The sequence below is a fragment of the Salarias fasciatus genome, chromosome 22 (assembly GCF_902148845.1).
Source record: "Salarias fasciatus chromosome 22, fSalaFa1.1, whole genome shotgun sequence".
In the NCBI taxonomy this organism is placed as follows: Eukaryota; Metazoa; Chordata; class Actinopteri; order Blenniiformes; family Blenniidae; genus Salarias; species Salarias fasciatus.
Window position 1 is genome coordinate 26,776,967 of NC_043765.1, and position 22,506 is coordinate 26,799,472.

At 47.3% G+C, this 22,506-nt stretch overlaps 1 protein-coding gene across 1 annotated transcript in view; it reads left to right on the forward strand.

Annotated features, from left to right (window-relative positions):
• The window catches only part of ube2e1 (ubiquitin-conjugating enzyme E2E 1), a 44,780-nt gene extending 23,555 nt beyond the window's left edge, over window positions 1–21,225 (forward strand). The window contains exons 4-6 of the mRNA XM_030121140.1: window positions 10,448–10,580; window positions 15,980–16,127; window positions 19,629–21,225. Coding sequence (XP_029977000.1) covers window positions 10,448–10,580; window positions 15,980–16,127; window positions 19,629–19,726 — 379 coding nt within the window. The 3' untranslated portion in view covers window positions 19,727–21,225. The remainder of the gene's footprint in view (window positions 1–10,447; window positions 10,581–15,979; window positions 16,128–19,628) is intronic.
• Window positions 21,226–22,506: the final 1,281 nt, after the last annotated feature.

The window sequence follows — 22,506 nt, forward strand, 5'->3', positions numbered from 1 at the left end:
TGTGTGGGTGTTTTTTTTTTTTTTTTTTGCCGAGAGCAGCTAACGGAGAGAGCCGAGCGGCGCGGTCACCTTGGAAAGCGGACGCTTTCCTCTGGAGGACAGAGGGTGTCGTAGATAATCCAGACTGACGGAACGATTGATCATCGGAGTCATTCGGCTTCACTCCTCTTCTCCCTGAGTGTGACTGACGATGCTTCAGTTAGGAAAAAGAAAAATGCCACCGTCAGAGTTTTCTGTAGACGACAGGAGCGGAGCAGAGAAATACATCAGAGGTAATTGCTGGAGCTGGTAATTTCTGTTTTTCTGAGTGGAGGATTTGATTATACCTTCTTGCAGCAAGGATGAAAATCTGGACTGTGATGAAGCCGCCGCTTCGGTCGTCCAGCTATAAATTTACGTTGTTCAGTTCGAAACGTTCCACAGAACTTCTAATTTAGAGACGGATATGGAGAGCTGATGGTGGTTTCTGTCTTTCTGTTGGGAACAGAGGAGGGCGAATGTTAAGATGTGATCTGCTGTCAAACCTTTTTTTGCGTTACGCATACGATGAGTTCATGGATGCATCACGCAGACCTGCCAGGCGGCACCAAATCAGACAGAACTCGCTCATGTTCTGAACCGCAGCGGCCATAACTGCTGTCAGAGACCTTCTGTCTCTGAGACTTCGGTCCTGAAGTTGGTTTTCCTTTGGCAGGTGGCCCTCAACTAAGCAGAATTTATTGTTTCTCAAATTCTCTGAGGTTTCCTTTCATGACTTGTTACCTTGGAGGACTTTATTACAGCCAGATTTCTGACACCTCCACACCGAGGAGCAAAGCTAGAAAACCGTCTTTCAGGAGTTATGGCTGTTTGTCTGAGAGGAGTTATCCTAATACCAGCACAGCGGCGCTCGCTGAACAGCTACTGTAGAAATCAAAGCTTTGAAACTTCCTCTTCAGTTCAGTCCTGAGAGAGCGGGGGGGGTTCAGTCGGTTGATCAGTCTCACAGCTAAATGGAGCGTGAAGCTCAGATGCAGGATATCCTGATCTGAAGAGCCAGAGCGACTGAAATGTCTTTCAGATCAGACACTGGTGTGACCTGACGAACTCCACAGGAGACGGAGACGGGACCTAAAGAGACGTGGACAGACGAATGTTAGATGAGAAATACCTCAGAAAGACCCGAACCAGGAGCAGCCCGGGCTTATGCTTTCCAGTCTGTAGACCTACCGAGCCGAGGCGTAGCTTCATGTGGGTGGAGCAGGTTAAAGTGTTTGTGTAATTGTGATATATTTATTTATATTTACTTGAATTAAAATGTCTTTGAAGTCCGTCCTGAACCAAACACCTGCTGAACACCTGCTGCTCAGATCAGTGACGGTGACGGAGGGAAGCCTTCATCCTGACCGATCTCTGTTTCTCCACCAGCCGCTCCGGAAAGCTGGATTCTCTCTGAATCACATGAAAACAGAAGGCTCCAGTCGGGGTCTGGCCTCTTTTCAAAGCAGGGATTCTGAAGACAAGCGTGAGCGCTGACGCTGTCCTCAACGTGTTCATTACTTCCAGCTCCGCTCAGCGAAAAATCCCTCCTCCTCCTCCTCCTCCTCCTCCTCCTCCTCCTCCTCCTCCTCCTCCTCCTTTGTTCTGTGTGTTCAGGAGGAGGAGGTGGAGGAAGGTTAATGAATTACCGTTTCTGCTCCGTAATGGGAGACATTACCGGCTGCAGCTCCGCTAAAGGTTATCATAAACACACTTGGCTCCGCTGAGCGGCGGAGTGTGTGAAGACGAGGGAGAAGTGAGTCACATCCACCCCGATCGTTTGCCGAAATGATCACTGTGGACGCAGCGTGACGACGGAGGAGGAGGAGGAGGAGGAGGAGGAGGAGGAGGAGGAGGAGGAGGAGGAGGAGGAGGAGGAGGAGGAGGAGGACGTCACAGTGAAAATATTCTACTTTTCTTTGAAATATAGAAAAGATCTGAGCAGACGAGTGTGATCGCTAACCTGCTTCATCAGACGTGGAAAATCTGGTTTAAGAAAGACGATGGAATGATTGTTGAGAAGTTCATGAAGTCGATGTAAAGATATTTACAACATATGGGGAGAATTCTGAACCTCTGATTCTGGTTCTGCAGAAAGTTTTCACCTCTGACTCTCAAATAAAACTGAATTTTTTCTAATTAATCGTCTATATTGATCAGTAAATATATACTTACTTTCATTCATTGGTATTTTCTCTGTTTTCTGCTAAATTTATGAGGTTTAAAAGTTTAAAAACCTGACGGCTTGCTGGATCCTGACCACACACCGCTGATCTCCACCTCTCCGGCGCCGCCGTCCGTTGGTTTTCTGTTGTGTCTGCCTGTACCGGGGTTGTTGTTTCCATGGCGATCCCTTTAACAGCGTGAAATGCACACATGCACGGCGGGGATGCGACGTTGCCAGGCAACGCGGCCCAGACGACGGGGACGTGCCGCCGCGGCACGGCCGACTCAGAAGGTCGGACGGCGTTGGGGCTCCGCCGGGCGTGACCTTCCTCCGACCGGTCCTCGTGTGGCGCCGTTCGGCGGAGGAAGCAGGCGCCGGGCTTCACTTCTGCCTGATACACCGGTCGTCATGGTGTTTCCACTGCCAGAGACCCCGAGACTCTTCACCACTTTGGAACTTTGGATCCCAACAGGAGGTTCCTCCTACCTGGAGGCCATCTGGAACCTGTCTGGGAAAGACTTGAATCCACTGGAGGACTTTTGTTGGTTCTGCAGTGTTGAAATCTGACTGGGAAAAGAAGTGGCTGTTTTTAAAGAGCAGAGGTGAGGATAATGCAAAAAAAACACAGTTGTGGTTCTGATGTTTCTGATTTAGTTGTTTCATAGATGCATTGACATGACTTATATTGGGGAACAAAACTCAAATCCGAGTGTTTTCCTGTTATGGCTTCAGCCTCACAGCATTGTTTCAGTGCATTGTTATTTCTGATTTAGTCTATTTCACAGATTGATTTAAGTTCGAAAACCTTGTCAAAGTATCTTAATCTGTGATTTACAATTAAAAGCTTTTCAAGCTAAACCGAACCTTCATGGAGGAACTTGACACAAGTTTTGAAGTTAGACTGAAAATAAGTAATTTAATGGAATTTGTTTTGTATTTCAAGTTTTTGAATTCAAATGTTTACATGGTTTCCAAACTCATCATGGAAACTTGTTTTTCTACCAATATCGATTCCGGTAAATATCAGCTGTCAACCAAAACCATGATTTTGATGAACTCCTGTATCGGTCAACATTTTCATGTTGGTCCATCCTTTAAAAAAGACTTCTTATGGGTCTTTGAACATGCCGCGTACTGACGGGTTCAGAGAGTTGTTCCCATCAGCATCAAACTCTAAAAATGGTGTCTTGTGGGGTCATGGCGCCCTCTCCTCTTCCTGGACCTGGTCCTTCCAGGATCCACGTGGGTCTTTAAGAACCGATCGAGGGAAATGTTCCCCTCTTGAAAGTCATGGTCTGGTTTCCCGCCTGGAACCGTTTATAGATTTGGTCTGTCTCCTCTGACAGTGGCAGGGTGCTGTGGTCGCTTTGACCGGCCTTCAGCTTTATTTACCTGTTAGTAATGGATTTCTAGCCTCTCATCGCTCCCCGGTGAGTCGCTGACATTTACGCAGTGCCCTTGAGCGTAGCCACAGAGCGGCGGCGCTTCTGCAGTCATGACAGTGGGCTCCGTGCCGAGGCGTCAACGGCTCTGGAAGCAACGGAAGCCCAGAGCTCTGCTAGATCTGTCAACAACAACAACAACAACAACAAAGGCTTCCTCACGTGTTTGATTGTTGATGGAAACCCTGAAAGAACTTTTACCCAAAAGTTTTTCAGGAGATGTTTCTGGAAAGTTCTCCTGGTTTATCCCTGCGACCCTGAACCCCCTGGAAATGGTTCTCGTCGTCCGTTCAGGTCTTCAGTACCAAACGAGTGAGGACCTGGACGTGTCAGGACCTGGCCGCTGGCTTTCGCTTTACTCGCCCAGCCGCTCACGTCGATGTCGGGACCGATCGGGTAGAGATGAAGATGAGGAAGGTGGCCCCCGTCACGGGGAGCGATCGATGTCTCATCATCATTCTCCTCTGATTCGCGGCGTCGTGTCTCTTTTGTCCGCCACGCCGTGCAGTGGGACGAGGACGGAGCAGAGCGTTGTGTTCAGACCCAGAAAGCACCAACTCTACCCTCCAGTGTTCAGTTTTGCCCTGTTACTGAGTGAAATGAAATACTGACTGGTTTGGTCGAGGTTCTTGAGGTTCTAGAGGTTCTAGAGAGGGACTGTCTGGCGGAGCTGGAGAACGTTAGCAGCTAGGCAGCCACGTTGTGTTGTTTCCAAGAGAAAATAGTTTTCTATATTAAGGTGTTTAAATATGAACTGACAGAGAATTAATGACGCTAACATGAACAGTGCTAACATGTGTTAGTACTTTGTGGTCATACAAAGGCAGGATGGGGATTGATACTGAAACCAAGTGCAATGCTAATGTCTGTTAGCATCCAATGCCCAGACGTAGAATACAGTAAGCAGAAACAATACTAATGTGTGTTAGCATCTACTGTCCAGACATAGACTACAGTAAGCAGAAACAATGCTAATGTGTGTTAACATGTAATGTCCAGACGTAGAATAAAGAAAGCAGAAACAATGCTAATGTCTGTTAGCATCTACTGTATCTACTGCCCAGATGTAGGATACAGTACACGGAAAAAATGCTAATGTGTGTTAGCATCTACTGTTGAGATGGAGAATAGATACAGTAAACAGAAACATCGCTAACATCTGTTGGCATCTAAATGATGCTAATGTGTGTTAGCGTCTACTGTTTAGATGGAGAATAGATACAGTAAACAGAAACAACACTAATATCTGTTAGCATCTACTACCCAGATGTAGAATACAGGAAGTAAAAAAAAAAATGCTAATTTGTGTTAGCATGTTCTGACTACAGAAAAACCTGACTGGGAATGTATGTTCCATCCAAGAACAATGCTAATGCATGTTAGCACTCAGGGCTAATGGATTAAGATAGTGGATTAGCCTCAGCAGGGAGTTCCAGTCCCTTGATGTTGCCTTAACCCGATGTGCTAATCGTTAGCGCAGCGCTCCACCTGCTAGCTCATCATGGTTTCCTGCTGAGAGTTAGAAAACCCTCCTGTGAGCTCTGTTAGCATGAGGAGAAGAGAGCGGCGGCAGATCAACCTTTCACTTCCCCAAACGCTCCTGGAGAAGTGAAAGAGTTCTGCTGCCGCTCCTCTTCTGAGAGAAGGTAACTCGACGTATCCCCCACCCCGCCGTGCCACGCCGCCACACGCCGTCACCTCGGATTACAGCGACCGTCTCACACCCGCCGCCGCATTGAGCGGAGACGCTCCACGCTCCTCCGGGCGAGGCGAGGCGACGCAGCGGTTTGAATCCGGCCACATGCTGTGCAGCCTGTGGCTAAAAATAGCTCCTGTGGACGGTGGCAGGTCAGAGGACCGGCAACTGTTCACCGATTACCAGGAGCCTTCACTGGTCAGCTACTTTTTTTTTTTTTTTTTTGCTGTTTTTGCTTCTTTAAGAATTTTTTAAAACTATTTTTTCCATTTTGAAAATTCTCACAATTATCAGCTTGAAACAGTTGTAACCATTCATTTGTTTTAACAGTTTTTAGCTGTTTTTGTCACTTCGCCATTTTAGCAACTTAGCCATTTTTTTTACTTTGTAATTTTTAATAATTTTAGCCATTTTTTCTAGTTCAACTGTTTATTTCAGCCTTTTCAAATGTTTTTATCTTTTTTGGCAGGGTTTTTTTAATTTTGTTTTAGCGATTTTTACAGTTCAACAGTTGAAACAACTAATTTATCTTTTTCAGTCTTTTCAAACATTTTAGATGTTTCTTTCTTGTCATTTTAGCAATTGTAACTATTTTTGCTGTTTTAGCAGTTTTTTTCCTGTTTCAGTCATTTTGTTGGTTTTAGTTATTTTTGTTGAAGTGTTTTAGCTTATCTCTTTTCACTGTTTCTGAAGTTTTTCTCATTTTCACCATTTGATGTTTTAACTTTTTTGACCATTTTTAACTTTTTTTAATGTAGCTTGTTTAGCTTTTCTTACTTTCTTATTGCTGTTTTTGCAATTGCATCTAATTCTTGCTGGCTTTAACAGTGTTGGACGCTATTTAAAAATATTTTCTGGGTATAAAAATATGCAATAAAGACAAAAAGCAGTTACAGCTGGATGAAGAAGTTATTTCTCACCACTGTTAACCTCTTTAACTTGAATCAAACTTCACACCAGAGAGGGAAACTGAATTCTGGAGACATCTTCAGTCTCTCCGTCGGCAGGGTTTTCTCACTTTATCCCCCTGAAATAGAAATGTGCCTCTTTTCATGTGGATTGAAGGTCTTTTTCAAACCAGTGGAAGGTGAAAGAAGTGCCCCTTTGTTCTCTGAAACGTCCCTGAGTCTTTGCACTGATCTTCATTTTCCTTCATCCACTTACCTGGCTGGACCGAGCGCACCTTTTCATCACTTAGAAATATATTTAAAATTAAAGCAGCACTGTTCGGGACCTCGCCACTCTCAGAGCTGCGACTGAGACATTGGTCGTCGTTAATTTTTTTAGATATCAGAGGAGTAGAAATGAGGAGGAGGAAGAAATAAACTCCCCTCCAGTCACTGACTGCTCAGAGCTGCTCTCAGCTGAATGATGCCATCGCTCTACGCCCATATATGGTCATAAGAGTCACATGACCCGAGATTGTGAGACAAAAAAAAAAGTCCCTTCTTGGCAGAAAACTCCTTTTCGTGCTTCAATATTTGTTAAATTTATTAAAAATGTATCATTTTCGATAGAAAAATCGGTTATCTTTCAGTCTAAATTGGTTTTAAAAGCAGTCAGACTTATAGTTTAAACACTAGAGGCTTCACTTTGTGAGAAAGGCAAGATTTTTTCTCATCCAGCGCCGTTATACCTGACAGCCAAAATGTTCACGACAGGATTTCAGGGTTCAAGCTTTGACGGCTAATAAAATCCACACCGTGTGACTTACTAAAGCTAGGGTTGGCGATCTTTGAAAACTAGCGTTAGCATGGAGCATCTCCCCAAGGCTCCGCCTAGCTAGCTCCGCCCAGCTCCCACCCCATTGGAGGAGCTCCCGTTGGGAGCAGAGACGTTCGCGGCGTGCGCGGCGCTTCCGCTTCCAGTGCGTTTCTGGCGTAACCTGTCCTCAGCGCTTCGTTTCTTCGGTTTTCTTTATTTGCACTACGCTAAGTATGGCGCACTGAACGGTGAGTGAACCCCCAAACATTCGTCTCCGCCATTCTGCAACGACGCTCCGTCCTTCGACGCGCGCACTGAACCAGGGTCAGTGCACGAGTACATGTACGCGCAGGGGGCAGGTCGAACGGCGAAGGGATTTGATTGGTTTAAAAAAAGGTGTCCCGGCAAGACTATTGGTTGCTGTTTTTCCCGTTTTACTCCTGCTGTAGATAGCGGATATTTTCCAAACTACTTCAAAAACACGCTATGAATTGCTTCCCATCGGGTCATAAAGATCATTTTAACCAGTATTTTAAAAAGTGTATCTCATTCAGATCGCCAACCCTAGCTTTAAAAAGTTACACACAACTTTATTAAAGCAGCTTGTGCTCTGTCACCTAATGGTATTTTGAAGTCTCGACGACAAGCAGCCTTTTCACAATGACTCAACATGTACAAATAAATCGTATTTTGAAAGGCCAGTTTCCTGTTCATTTTTGGTGGAAAAATGGCAAACCGACATTTTTCATCTCAGTAAGACAAACAAGTGAGCGCTGGTTTGATCTCTCTACGGCGTTCCTACAAGCTGTGGGTGCCTATTTTTGCATATATAGGTGGCGCTAGAGAGCCTTGCCGTCTGGGGCTCGGTCCCTGATAACAGAGCTGCACAAACCTCACCTGGAATATATTAAAGAGGATGAAGCAGAAGGCTGAGTGGACGCTCCGCTTGCCATGTTGTGGTGCTGGTTCTTCTCCCTGTGCTGGGCTGTTCGGTGGATTGGGATCCAGAGGAAGCAGAAAGAGCCGGGTCTTAATCATCATGTCCCCCCCTCCCCCGGCGGGGGCACTTCCAGAGCTCATTAAAAACGGCTCGCTGCGTGGAAATGGACACCGTGGGAAATAGCCCGGTCTGCCATCGTCATTTAGCCTTCATTAAGAGCGGCACTCGCCTTTCCTCCCGGGTGACGATCGGGACGTTTCTTGAGTTCTGTCCTCGTGTGCAGAAAGACAGCGAGGCTGGATAAATAAGAGAGGAGCCCGAGGTGAGGCTTCAAGGTCTGGACTCTCTGTCATTCTGACAGGCGGGCGGTAAAAGTGGAGATCCTCCTTGAATCCGTCTCAGATCGGTCGGCCTGTCGGGGCAGCGGCGTCCATAGTGGTCTGAATACTTCCACATGTGACGGGCTTCACGGTGGGAACCTGTAGAGGTCTGGATGTCCGCTGGATCCTTTAAAGCCGGTACTGGTGGTCTGAGGAATAGGTCAAACATCAGTAAATCAAGAGTCAGTAAATCAGTAATTATATTTGGGACGTCATATTGTTTGGGTTCAGTAATGATAGTTAAGATACAACGGAGTATTGTCTTCATGCGATCATACTGTAAACTCACGCTTTACAAAATAAAAGCCTTTGGAAGTAATGCTTAACCTTTGGACTTAAACCACTGTAGCTTTAATAATGTTGTGGTAACTAAACTCGTCTGATGAGTGGAAATCACAGTGATTGGTGGCTGATGTTCAGGTGAGGTACAACAGAGTGTCATCAGCGTACAGTGGCATCAAATATTTAGCCTTCTGAGGACATTTATCCCAAAAACATTAAAAGATGCTTTTAAATTGGCTTTTCATTCATGAAACAGGACCCTCTTTGTTTAAAACGCTGTTATTTATGCTTTAGTTTGCAGAAAAAATAAGATGTCCTGACATTTAAACTGAAATGCTGTATTTTTGTGTACCATCACCACCAGTATTCATTAATAAAATGCTCAAATAATTAAATGTATGAATGATTGGGACATTTTGGAAACCAACGTAGCGTATGGTGATACAACAGTGTCATCAACATACGGTGGTGTTTATCAAAGATTCTCACATTATCCTGTGCTTCAGTTAATCTCATAAACACAGTTTATAAAGGATAGAAGGTTTTGAAAGTTTCTTGAACAATGCATCTCATAAAGAAATGTTAACTGACCATGGATGGATTGAGTGCGAGGTACAGGATCATCGAGATCTGTTTAACTCAAGTTTTACTCGTGGAAAGACGAGATTAAGAGAAGTGTGTGAACGTGGAGTTTAGTATTGAGAATTATATCAAAATGTCAAGAAAAGAATTAAAAAGATCAACATGAAGTTGAAAAATTGAACCGAAGACCGAGGTTGACTTGATCCTGACCCCTGAGCCCTGAGCCCTGACCAGGACCAGAACCACCCAGACTGACCCATGTCAGGATCTGAACTTAGGGGAATCAGGGAAGTTGTCGACTTCGATATCATGGTTTGAGTGATTTCCCCTTTAGTATAACCGTCCATTTGTTCCTTTCAAGTATCGGAGGTTTTTCCACCTCGGCTCTCGGCGCCGGTCGTCTCCAGACTTCATTTTGTTCCACCTGTTAAAAACACATTTTGAAGAGTGAAAGAACTCCTTCGCAGAACCTCCTCCTCCCTCTGACACAAACTGTGAGACACACAAACACAGATATTCCCGGCGCCGGGTCGCCCCCCGCTGAGAGCTTCGCTGCGTCGGCCTGGTTGTCCCCCGCCGGCCCCAGCGCTCCATCCATCCATCCATCCATCCATCCATCCATCCATCCATCCATCGGCCCGACAAACTATTTTTATCCAGGACGCGTCGGCATCCCCCCTCCCTCCCTCTCTCTTTCTCTGTCTCTCTCTCTCTCTCTCTCTCTCCGGCCTCCACTCCAATAATTCCTCTGTGTGTCCAAACACACGCTGACAGGAAATAGGTCTGCAGCTTCACACGGCGGCGACTCCCGCCTCACGTTCCCTCCGCCTTTATCTGGCTGCTGTTTTCCCCGGCTGTGTAAATGATGAAAGTAAAAGTAATACAAGGAGCCCGACAGGGGCATCTGGCCTAATTCCAACGGAAAATGGAATTGGATTAGTACCTCTGCTGTGTGCCTGTGTGTGTGTGAGTGTGTGTGCGCGCGCGCTTCACGCTCGTGCGCACATGCCACACATATCATTCATCCACACGACACCGATCTCCATCGGTTTCCTTAATCCTCCCAGTGAAAACAGGAGCGCGGCGTCGCCGATTTAACGGCCGGTAATCAGGCGCTTTGTTCCCTCTGCAGCCGGAGAATCGAGTTTCACGTTGAAGAGAGTCGTTTTCCTTTCATGAGCCTCAATCGCTTCTTCTTGGTTTTATTTTTTTTTTTTTCTCCCTCTGAAATTGCAGCGCCGGTCCTAAAGGAGACAACATCTACGAGTGGAGGTCCACCATCCTGGGCCCTCCGGGGTCCGTCTACGAGGGAGGGGTCTTCTTCCTGGACATCGCCTTCACTCCAGACTACCCCTTCAAACCCCCCAAGGTGAGTCCAAGTCCGCCCACCACGACTTGTTTGAGACTCGTCCAGACTTGTCAGATTAGATTGTTAAGAGTCTTATCGGTTCTGGTCCTGGTTCCAGTCCAGATTCTCCTGGTCTCTTTCCTTGGTCTTGAGTGAATTGTTCTCTGCAGAATGTGTCTCTGGTTTCATGACTGAAACAGGCAACAGCACCCTCTAGTGGCCCAACATGAAAACTGCACCGTTTTCAGTGTTTCTCATGTTTCCGTCTAAATGCGAAACTTCCTGTCGTCCTTCTATCGTCTCCATCCAGTCTGTCCTTTGACCTCTGACCTCTTTCTGTCCCAGAGAAGTGAAGTTCCCTGCAGATCTTCTGTGACAAGTGATTGAACATTTAGTCCAAAAACCAAGAACCACCGTTTCGACTGTTGGGGTTTTCAACAGGACGGTGTACGTAGGAGTGTGTGTGGTTGGACGGCAGCGAGGAGCAGCGAGGAGCAGCTCGCCGGCGATGTGATTCAGTCCGACAGCGGCTGTCAGGCGCCGCTTGTTTGTTTGTGAGATCACTTCATTGTTGGTTCTGGTCTTTCCAGCGGATTTGTCGACAGTGAGGGAAAGAAAGAATATCATCCGACGTGCGCTGGAGGTGCTTGTTGTTTTGCTGTCTCCTCCTGATATGCATGCTGCTAGCATTCAGCAGCACTTGGCTCCCCTCCAGAGTGTGTGTTAGTGTGTGTGTGTGTCAGTATTTACACTGCAGAGCGGCTGACAGCGGTTGCCGCCTCCCTGGGTTTGCGTCGTGCCTCTGTTTTTGGGTTTTGGTTTCCTGTCCTCAGATCCTCTCTGGTTGCCTCCATCTGCTCCTTAAACTCTTGAGTTTTTCAATGTAAGCAGAGTTCGTGTTCGTCTGAGAGTATTTAGAGCGGGGTCTTCATTTAAGATTGTGCAGAATTTGCCTGTTTAATCCAGTTCCAGACAGGGAGTCCAGGTCAGCGTCAGAGGGACTTCTTACTCCGAATATATCAAAATTCCATTTTCCTCTGTTTCAAAAGTTGATCCAAATCACCATGTAGAAATATATTCTGTGGACCAAAGTCAGAATCCAGATCTTCCATGTCACCTGTGAAAACCATTGAGTCCTTTGAGGAGCCACCTCAGTTGTTAGACGTCTCATAGGTAATTGGATTTCCCTTATGTAGCACTTTTTTATTGCTTAAGCGATCCTCAAACCCGATTACACTGTTCATCACATTTGAGCAATCACCAGGGGAAGTAGGGAATTGAACAGGCAACTGTCTGATTGCGAAACGAGGTCTCGACCAATCGAGCAGGGTGACGTCAGTCAGCTGATAGCTTAGCCACTGGCAGTAGTCAGCTGTTAGCTTAGCGTCCTGCCTCAGTCCACTGTTAGCTTAGCATCAGTCAACTGTTACCTTAGCCTGCGGCCTCAGTCAATTGTCAGGTTAGCCTGCAGTGTCAGTCAGCTGTTAGCATAGCCACGGGCATCAGTGAGCTGTTAGCTACTGGTGTCAGTCCACTGTTAGCTTAGCTTGTGGCGCCAGTCAGCTGTTAGCTTAGCCTGCGGCATCAGTCCACTATTAGCTTAGCCACTGCCGTCAATCAGCTGTTAGCTTAGCCTGTGGCGTCAGTCGGCTGTTAGCTTAGCATCTTTACGATCCGAGTCCGAACGAGGAGAAACGGATCACAGGTCTCAGTTTAATGGGGCTGATCGATTGGCTGAACTGGTGCACATGTAAACCGGAAAATCTGATTTCAATCAGACAGAATTACAAAGAAATCACTGAAATCAGATCAGATTTCTCTGAGTCATGTAGCAGTTTTGTGTGTTTGACCCCGGTTCGGTGAAACCTGACTCCAGAGCAGTTGTGGACGAGACGGCTCAGACCCCTCGTCCCTCGTCCCTCCCTCCTGCAAGTCGTCACTGAGGGAAAAACAGCGCTGGTGTGAATCCTCTGGCCTCCCGCTGCACCTGTTGGTGGACGGGAGCCGGTTATGGACACCGATACTCCCAGATGAAGGTCGGGGAAGTGAAGGACGGGGCTGCGGGGCTGAGGCGGGACCCGCTCAGTGACAGGCTGAGAGATTACACTCCCTCCACCCACTCTCATTTCCTCACGCCTTTGAGCCTAATTCCCCTGCACGCTTTATCTCCCCCCGCACGACATCGCTCTCATTTCCAGAGTCGCTTAACGCGCCGTGAGGATCGCACCGTCGAAATCACGGACCGTCTGGTTCCACCTCCTTCAAACCAAACCAGACCGTCTCCTTTGAAATCTGTCACAGCCGCTTCCTGGGAATCAAACCACCGCTCGGTCCTCCACGGTGAGCACGAGGCGTGCATGAGGCGTGCACGAGGCGTGCACGCCGGGCACGGGGAGGGCGGAGATACTGATGGTGAAGAGCGCTCCATCAGACTGCTCTGTTGATGAAGATGAAAGGATCAGAACGAAGATGAACTCCTTCGTGGTCGGAGTTCGATACGGAGACAGACTTCTGTCTTTCTCACAGATTGACAATCTCAGATTCTGTTTCCTGCAGCTGTGGTTATGGTTGTAAACACGGTCTTCACACTTCAGGGGTGTTGAATGTAATGGTTTCTACGACGCATCGCTGTGCGATTCTGCATCGCTGTAGCAACAGAATGCAGTAATGACAAGTGATGGGTTCCAAATTCGGTACTTTTCTCGGCACCGACTGAATCCCGTTGGTTAACGATTCATATAAAATCAAACGGTGCCATGTTCCGGTGCCTGAACGCATCTTTGTGACTGTGAGGGAGTGGAAGAGTAGGGGATTTTCCATGCCAGACTTGAATGCAGCAATGCATTCACAAAAGTATAATGACGTAAGTAGCTAGCATGTCAACAAAGCTAGCATGACTAGAAAGGGCTCCAAAGTGCGGCTCCACTTTTCAAAATAAAATGTAGAATATGCTAACGGTGACCCGAGAACTTCAAATCTTAGGCCTTTTTCAACGACTCAGAACTACACTACAACTGATGCATTCAACACCGTTAGCATACTAGCATCCATTAGCACACTAACATCTGTTAGCATGCTAGCAGCCATTAGCATACTAGTGTACCTTAGCATACTATCATACCTTAGCAAGTTAGCATCCATCAGCATCCTAGCATCCATTAGCATGTAGCACACTAGCCTCCGCTAGCATGCTAGCATCCATTACGACACTAACATCTGTTAGCATGCTAGCAGCCATTAGCATGCTATTATCATTAGCATACTAGTATACTTTAGAAAACTAGCATCCATTGGCATTCTAGCATGCCTTAGCACACCTTACCACGCTAGCATCTGTCAGCACACCAACATCCATTAGCATCAATGAGCATGTAGCACACTAGTATCTGTCATCCATGCTAGCATCCGTTAGCATGCTAGCACCATTACTATGTAGCACACTAGCATCTGTCATCACACTGGTACAGACAGACTTGTTGACCTTGTCTCTGGAAATGTGTTTTGTACGACAGCCGCGCTGCTCTCCTGTGGTTTTCTGTCTGCTCAGATCATCTTTGTGAAGAACTGTCTGCAGAGACAATCGAGAGTTTCTACTTCCAATAGAGATTCCCGAGTTAGAATCCCAGGTTGAGCCGTCCTCCACCCTCACTCCGTTTCTTTATGTGGAGGTTATTTCCCCTGACCCCGGTGTGCTGCAGCGGCTGAGTGAAGTGTTGACGCTCTCTCCGTCCCGAATGACAACACCAAGGTGTGTGTGTGTGTGTGTGTGTGTTTGTGTGTGTGTGTGTAGCCTCAGTCAGACGGAGGGGTGCTTCTTGCTGTTGCTGCACACAGGCAGCATCATAAGCTATTAGCATCATCATGATGGGATTACAGCTGGGTGATGAGACGCACGGCGGCCAGGCGTTAGCATACTGCTGCTAGCGCCGGAGCAGCAGACTCATCTGAGGAAGATCCGGACGCTTCTGTATATCAGCCGGCTCTGTTCGTCCCTCAGGGAGATGGGTGGAAGGGGGGGAGGGACGGAGAGCACAGAGGTCAGAGGTCAATCCATAATGGTGTGATGCTGATGTGAGGCTCATCTTCAGAATGAAACACGGCTCTGCTGAACGACCTGTACCCCAGCCAGGGATGGGCGGCATTCATATCTGAACAAATCGGTACCGGTACTCAGTGGTACCGGTAGCCGGTACCTGGGAGTCGTACCGGTGCTCAGTGGAACCAGCTTTCTTTGCTTTTGTCTTTTTATGTGGAGTTAATGTTAATTTGTTGCTGGATGCAGATGAGCTGCTAATGCTAGTGTGCTAACAGATGCTAGTGTGCTAATGAATGCTAGTGTGCAAATGGATGCTAGTACGCCAATGTGTGCTAACGTGCTAATGGATGCTAGCATGCTGACAGCATGTTAGCATGATAATTGATGCTATCATGCTAATAGAAGCTAGCATGCGAGTGCCAAATACAGAGTTGTAGCTGTAGATCTGAGGCTGTTCACTCCGCAGCCTCAATAAAAATCTTGTTCTTCACCAGGAGCTTCCTAAGATTAGAAGTTTTCCCGCCACACTGAGGGTAATCTGCATCTTATTATGAAAAGTGAAGCCGTACTTTGGAGCTCTTTCTCGTCACGCTTGCTTTGTTGACATGCTAGCTACTGACGTCATTACACTGTTGTGGCCAATGCTGCATTCAGGTTCAGCATGGAAAATCTCCTATTCTTCCACTCCCTCACGTTTACGATGGTGCATTCAGGTACTGAAACATGGTACCGTTTGATTTTACATGAATTGGTACTCGGTAGTACCAACGGGATTTGGTCAGTACCTCGGAAAGGACCGGATTCAGGACCGATTCCTTCTTCCCACAGTCTTAAAACATGAATGTGAGGTTAACTGGTGACCCTGAATTCCCCCTCGGTGTGAAGGTGAGTGTGTGTGGCGGTCTGTCTCTGTGTGCTGGTCCTGTGATGGACTGGAGAACTGTCCAGGACGGACCCCAGGACGGTTTTCTTACAGCAGAGAAGTCAGGTTTCTTCCACAGGAATGATCAGTGACTCGTATTAACGGTCCTGTCCTCTTTCATGAAGCACTTCTGCATTTTCATGTCCTGGTTTTTGAAATATGAGGTAATGAGAGGTCAGGGTTAGACGGTCAGAAAGTCTCCTCAGTGTTCCACGTCTTCAGTTCCCTCTCTGAGTTTCACCTCAGTGACACCAACAATTTTTCAACATTCCTACAGAAAACAAAGAAATTCAGGGGAACATGGCAGCTGTTTGCATCTTAAAGTCTTTTATTCTTGTTTTTTCTTTCCTTGTGTGTGTGTGTGTGTGTGTGTGTGTGTGTGTGTGTGTGTGTGTGTGTGTGTGTGTGTGTGTGTGTGTGTGTGTGTGTGTGTGTGTGTGTGTGTGTGTGTGCGCGCGCCAGGTGACGTTTCGTACCAGGATCTACCACTGCAACATCAACAGTCAGGGTGTGATCTGTCTGGACATCCTGAAGGACAACTGGAGTCCTGCTCTGACCATCTCCAAGGTCCTCCTGTCCATCTGCTCCCTGCTGACTGACTGCAACCCCGGTACACACACACACACACACACACACACACACACACACACACACACACACAGAGTAAAAAGTTGCCCATCGTTTATATTTAAGATAAATTTCTGCAGCATTCAGGTCAAACTAGACTGAGAGACAAAGTCTGAAAGCTGGACTTTGACAGTTTTTGGACTTTTCTCATGAGAACCTTGATTATTCTCTAAATATTTGATGACCGGACCTTCTTAGAGAGTTAGTATCTTGTATTTTAGGTCATGAAAATTGAGTTTTCGTCTCTTATATCTTGTAATCACATTGTTAATCAACCCAAGAGGGAAACCTGAGCTCGTCTGTGCCGGGTTCCTGTCTCCATTTGAAAGGCAGTTTGAACCTGGTTCCTCTTCATGACCACACTTTTCACCTCCTTCAGTCACCACAGCGATTGTTTTGATCGTTTCCTCTCTCAGACTAGTCACCTACTCTCAATGGAGATTGACCAGGAACACCCTGAACCGCTTCCCCGTTTGACCAAAGAGAAGGACTGAAGGACTGTTTCAGACCACGGTCGCCCTCCTTAAGCTGTCATCCGGAGCCTTCGGCCGGCTTTATTACAGTCTGATCAATACTGAACCCGCGCCGGCCGGCCGACTGAACACAGTCCTGTAAACAGCTGACGGCGTCCGCCGAGGCCACGTCGTTTTCAGACCAATTACAGTTTATTGACCAGTTTACCAGGAAGAACCCAGCTGGAGGACCGACGAGGAGAAACGAGGCGTCTTTATCGACGAGTTACACCTCGAATCAGATCCAAGCTAGTCCTGATCCAATACTGATCTAGTCCCGATCCGGTACCCAATCCAGTACTTATCAAGAACTGATCCTGTCTCTATCCAGTCCTGATCCAGGACTGATCCAATTCTGGTCCAGTATCAATCTAGTCCCAATTTAGTCCTGATCCAGTCCCGATCCGGTCCATGTCCAGTACCGGACTAGTAACGATCCAGGCACGATCCATTCCTGATCCAATCCTGATCTGGTGCTGATGCAGTACTGATCCAGTCTTGATCCAGTACTGATCCAGTCCCCAACCAGTAGTGTTCCAGTGCTGGTCCAGCCCCGGTCCAGTCCCGGTCTGTTGGTGGTATTGGAGCCAGAGATGGATGGAGCTGTGAGGGTCAAATTCACTGGATCCAGCTGGTTTAGTTTTCTCCCTCGCCGTGTTTGACCTTCTCTGAACTAATGCTGGAGAAACACGACGACGACTCATCAAACTACGGGAGCCTTCTCAGCTCAAACCTGTGACTGAAGCCTCATTTATCCTCCATATCCAAAGAAAACATGAAACCAGCTCTGTAGGGCTTCTAAGAGCCTCTAATCACCTCTAAGATCCTTTAACAACCTCTGCAGAGCCTCTAAGAGCCTCTAATCACCTCTGCGGAGCCTCATCATGGCGGTGAAGGACTTCACGACCGATACAACCTCGACAGAGCTCCCAGCGGTGAAGGGACTGTCTAGACGCCACAGACTGCCCAGTGTACTGTAGATACAGTAGAAGGAAACGGCTTTATTCAAGTAATTCACACACTCCGGCTCTCCCAAACACTCTGCCTCGAGATCCTCGACCAGATCAATGGAAATAACATTCAGCATTTCATCCCAGTCCTAACAGGATATCCCTGAACACACTGAGCAGGATGATGAGTGCGAACTGACTGAAGACTGGGACTGAGAAACGCCCCGTGTTGGCTCGAATATATTATTTAGAATTAAATTAACACGTTAAAGTCCAGCCTGAACATCAACAAATGTTTGTTTTTGCTGCCTTAAGGCAAGGCGGTGTCTCACATCTCTTCATATCAAAAGGATCTGAGCGGTTTAATACAGAAATACAGTCATCAGGACTGTGATGCTCTAAGTTTAATGTGTGATTAATAATTTCTGATGAACCTAGAAATACCAGCCAGTACCAGAATTCATTCTGCCCTGGAAAAACAGAGAGAAGGAAGGACGGTTCAGCAGCTCCGAGTCCCACCAGGCTGCAGCCACACGGCAGCCGGACGCCTCCAGCTCAGAGGACGGCCGCTGTGATCTGAGAGGATCCATTCATCCTCAAATATGGCTGGAAGCCCGTGAAAAACCGCCATCAGCCGAGCCCCGGCGGGGATTCTGGCCGGCGGCTGCTCAGCAGAGCCGACCGTCGGCGGCAGGCCGCCTCCCTCCGTCGGCTCGCTGAGAAATTGACCCGCGGCGTGACCGATGGGGGCGTCGCCGCCGCTCGGACGTGTGCGGCGTAGCAGCGCCGCCGCCGATTTACGGCCGCGCACGCCCCTCACCGCTGTCGGGCGCTCGTACGTCACGGTGGAGCGCCGTCTGCTGAATGACGCCGTCCTGCCTGTTTTCACTGCTCCTAATAAACACCCAGCGAGACCCCTCCTCCACCGCGACTCGTCTGATTGGATGTGAGACGCCGCCTGCGTACACTCTCCGTTCGGCCTGATAAATAAAATATGGCCGCCTTTCGGAGGCCGCCCTGGGGAAATCTCAGGGTCGTCCGTAACAAGGGCCGGTATCTCTGAGCCGGAGGGGTGAATCGACGGGAAATTAGCTGTGGACGTTTCCGCTCCGCTGAGGATTCACCTCAGAGACCCCGAGAAGCCGCCGACGTTTGGCTTCCAGCTCCAGAAACTGATTTACAGGAAACAACCGAGTGAGAAAATCCTTAAAAATGAGATATTCTGTTAATTATTTGTCACAGATGAAGAAACAAATGAACAGGCAGCCGAAGGACAGAATGGATTTCTCCCTTCAGTTCCTCTTCAACAAACCAGCTCCAAGTTCTCAGGGTGGAGTTTCCACTCGAGGAGTGAAAAGGAAGGCAAGGCCACTGAAATCGCAAAGTGGAACTTTTCTGACACCGAGTACACGGTGGGAACGCTGCTGCTGCTGCGCACCATCGCCGTGGTGAAAAGTTCATCCACACGTAGATGGATGATAACAAACATGGCCGCCTCCATAGTATCTCCCCTCCCTAGTCCAGATTCTAGAGTTAGTATCAGTCTGCAACCCATATAAAGCTATAGACTAGCTTACACAGCTAGCTTGATCAGCTCTCATGGTTAAAACGATAGCTCAAGAGCTATTTGATAGCTTAATTAGCCGGAAACAGCTCAAATGGTTTTAACTGCCCCAAATAGCTACAGTGGCTGAAAGAGATGGAGATGTCTAACGACTGCTAACGATCCTACAACAGCTAAAATTAGTAAAAATCACTGAAAAGTGGTAAAACAAACTTATTGTAGTTCAAATAAAATAATCCTTAGAAGCTAAATTTGCTGCAATAGTTGCCAGAAATGGCTAAAGGGGTTAGCCACTCCGAACTGGGACTAGAGTCGCATTAGTTTGGATTAGCGGCTCCAAAAAGTAGCGTTTTCAGTGGCACCAAACACCCACAACACTGCTGTGCTACACACACACACGCACACACGCACCCCGGCGGGTTCGCGCCCTCTGACCCGCTCTGTGCGCTCTGTTCCAGCGGATCCTCTGGTGGGGAGCATCGCCACACAGTACCTGACCAACAGAGCGGAGCACGACAGGATAGCCAAACAGTGGACCAAACGCTACGCCACATAGAGCGGCTCCCCGACACGTCCCGCCACACACACACACGCACACACACACACACCACACACACACCTCCCTCTGGAATCTATGGAAGCACACCCGCCCGGCCCCCCTCCCCCACCCCGGTCATCCCCCCCTCCCCCCTCTTCCAGATATGAACTGTTATTTGTTCCATGCTGACTTGAAAAGCTTCTTTTTTATACAAAGAGTCTATTGGGATTGTATTTTCCAATACACTGAATGTTGATATGGTCATGAAAAGCTTTAATACTGTTCTTGTTCTCGTCGACGTTGTTGCTCTTGACTGTTTCCGCATTGTCGATAACATCCGCCGCCACCTCCGTTAGCTAAACGCGTGCGTGTAATTATGATAATGATATTAATATTCCTGTTTTTATGTGATGTAAAAAGTTTTTCAAGAGAGCGAGTGTGTTGTTTTGGTTTGGTTTTTCTAATTCCCGGCTCACGGGTGATCCTAGTGCATGGCGTCCAGGTTTGTTCATGCGGCGTTCCGGGCGGCCGCCTGTCCCCGTCCCGCCGCGGCGCAGCGGGTTCATGTCTTCAACGCCGTCCTGGACGCTCAGATGGCGTCCCAGCTGCTGACATTAGTGTGGAAGAAATGGCAAAAAAGCAGCTAGCTAATTTGCCAGTGGCTATGCTAACAGCTAACTCACTCCAGGGGCTAAGCTAACAGCTGACTGATGCTGGTGGCTAAGCTAACAGCTAACTGACGCCGGTGGCTATGCTAACAGCCGACTGACGCCAGTGGCTAATCTAACAGCTAACTGACGCAGGTGGCTAAGCTAACAGCTAACTGACGCCGGTAGCTATGCTAACAGCCGACTGAAGCCAGTGGTTAAGCCAATAGCTAACTGATGCCAGTGGCTAACATAGCAGCTAACTGGCACTGGTAGCTGAGCTAACAGCTGTTTGACACCGGTGGCAGAGCTAACAGTCAACTGATGCCAGTGGCTAAGCTAATAGCTAACTGACGCCAGTGGCTAAGCCAACAGCTAACTGACGCCGGTGGCTATGCTAACAGCTGACTCCAGGGGCTAAGCTAACAGCTGACTCATTTCAATGGCTAAGCTAACAGCCAACTCACCCCAGTGGCTAAGCCAACAGCCGACTGACGCTGGTGGCCAAGCTAACAGCTAACTGATGCCAGTTAACTAGCTAGCTGGCTCGCAGATGCGTTCATGTTCCAACATCACTGGAGGACGTTTTAACTTCTGGACGGTGGAAGACATTAAAACGCGGTGCGTCCAGGACAGAAGGGGACAGGCGGTCTCTGTAGCGCCATTATTTCTGCCCCCACCCCCTCAAAAAAGGAAGAACCCCACTGCCCCCCCGCCTCGCCCGTCCGCCCGCAGGCAGAGTTGTGGCATGGAAGTGAACCTTCTCACCATCATCACGTCTGACACTAGTGGTTAGTTTGCTGTACATTTTAATGCCTTGTGAGAAAACATACTCATCAATACTCTGATTAAACTCTGGCTGTAATGTGACGGAGCCTCAGTCTGTGTGTCGCCTCACTCCCACCACGAAAACACACCTTCACTCTGGTTAGCTTCAGCGGACCAATGAAATGTGACGACGTTCAAACTGTAAAGACAAAACTTTCAAACCCTGCTGCAGTTTTTGATACTGAGTTGTACTTTCTGCCAGTTTGTGCTGTTTCAGGTTAGTTAGTTTATATTTTGTTTGACAAAAATCAGAACAATTCAGGACAGTTTTGCTTCCTTTGTTGAGATGAAGATAGCTCAGTTTGGTTTTTTAAATGCGTTAAATGAATTAAATGGGACTTTGAATGCTTTATATTGGGGGATAAAATTTTAATAATTCAAGTTTAGGGTCCATGGTCCAAAAGGTGAGTCCAAAGTTTTTAGTTGCCTCAGTTTTTCCAGTTGTTTATCACTATTCCAGGAGCTGGAAATGGTACGAAGGTAAGTGGAGGACTGAACGAGAACGGACAACACTGAAGACCGTGTTGTTGTCATGGTGCTGCCAGCATCGGTTGTTTAAATGGAATAAACAGCGTCTCTACGTGTGATCCAGAGGATTCACTGGGTTTTGTTACATTGAAGAGTTTAACACACCACGGTCACTGTTCTGAAGGAATCCCTGAACTGAAGCATGGACCAGGGCGTCCTGCAGCGCCAGGGCGTCGAAGGTTCTTCCACCGGTAAGATGAACACCGGGAGCAAGAGAGTAAAACTAAAGATTGAAACCAAATCTGAGTGAAAATGAATGTTGGGTCATGTCGCAGCATAAACAGGTAAAATTACTCAGTAATTTAATTTGGTTTCTTGAGAAAATATCTTTACAAACAATACATTTCAGCATGATGACAGGTTTGATACAGAATATGAGAAAAACATTTACATTCTGTTGACAACACTAGAGCACATTTATCATCATAAATGTTTTTTTCTTTATTGAAATCCAATTTTATTTAACAGAATTATAAAAATGACTTTGTTTCCTATATTCATCACATTTGGAAGAGATTAGATTACTGATGAATACCAATAGATATTTATTATTACTGACACTTTGGTAGTCGGTTAAAAATGAGTTTTCTGGATTCTGAACTTTCTTCCGCTGCCTGGTCCTACAAGTATTCTGTGATTGGTCAGATTTTCCTGCTTTGCCTCTACATTCTACCAGTAATAATACAATATGTAATTGGATGTGGTTGAGGAGATTGTGCATTTTTTTAAACGGAGCGGAAAACTTCCCAGGTTTCCAACAATCACTCTTCAAGGCAGACGAGTCCTTCAGGATTC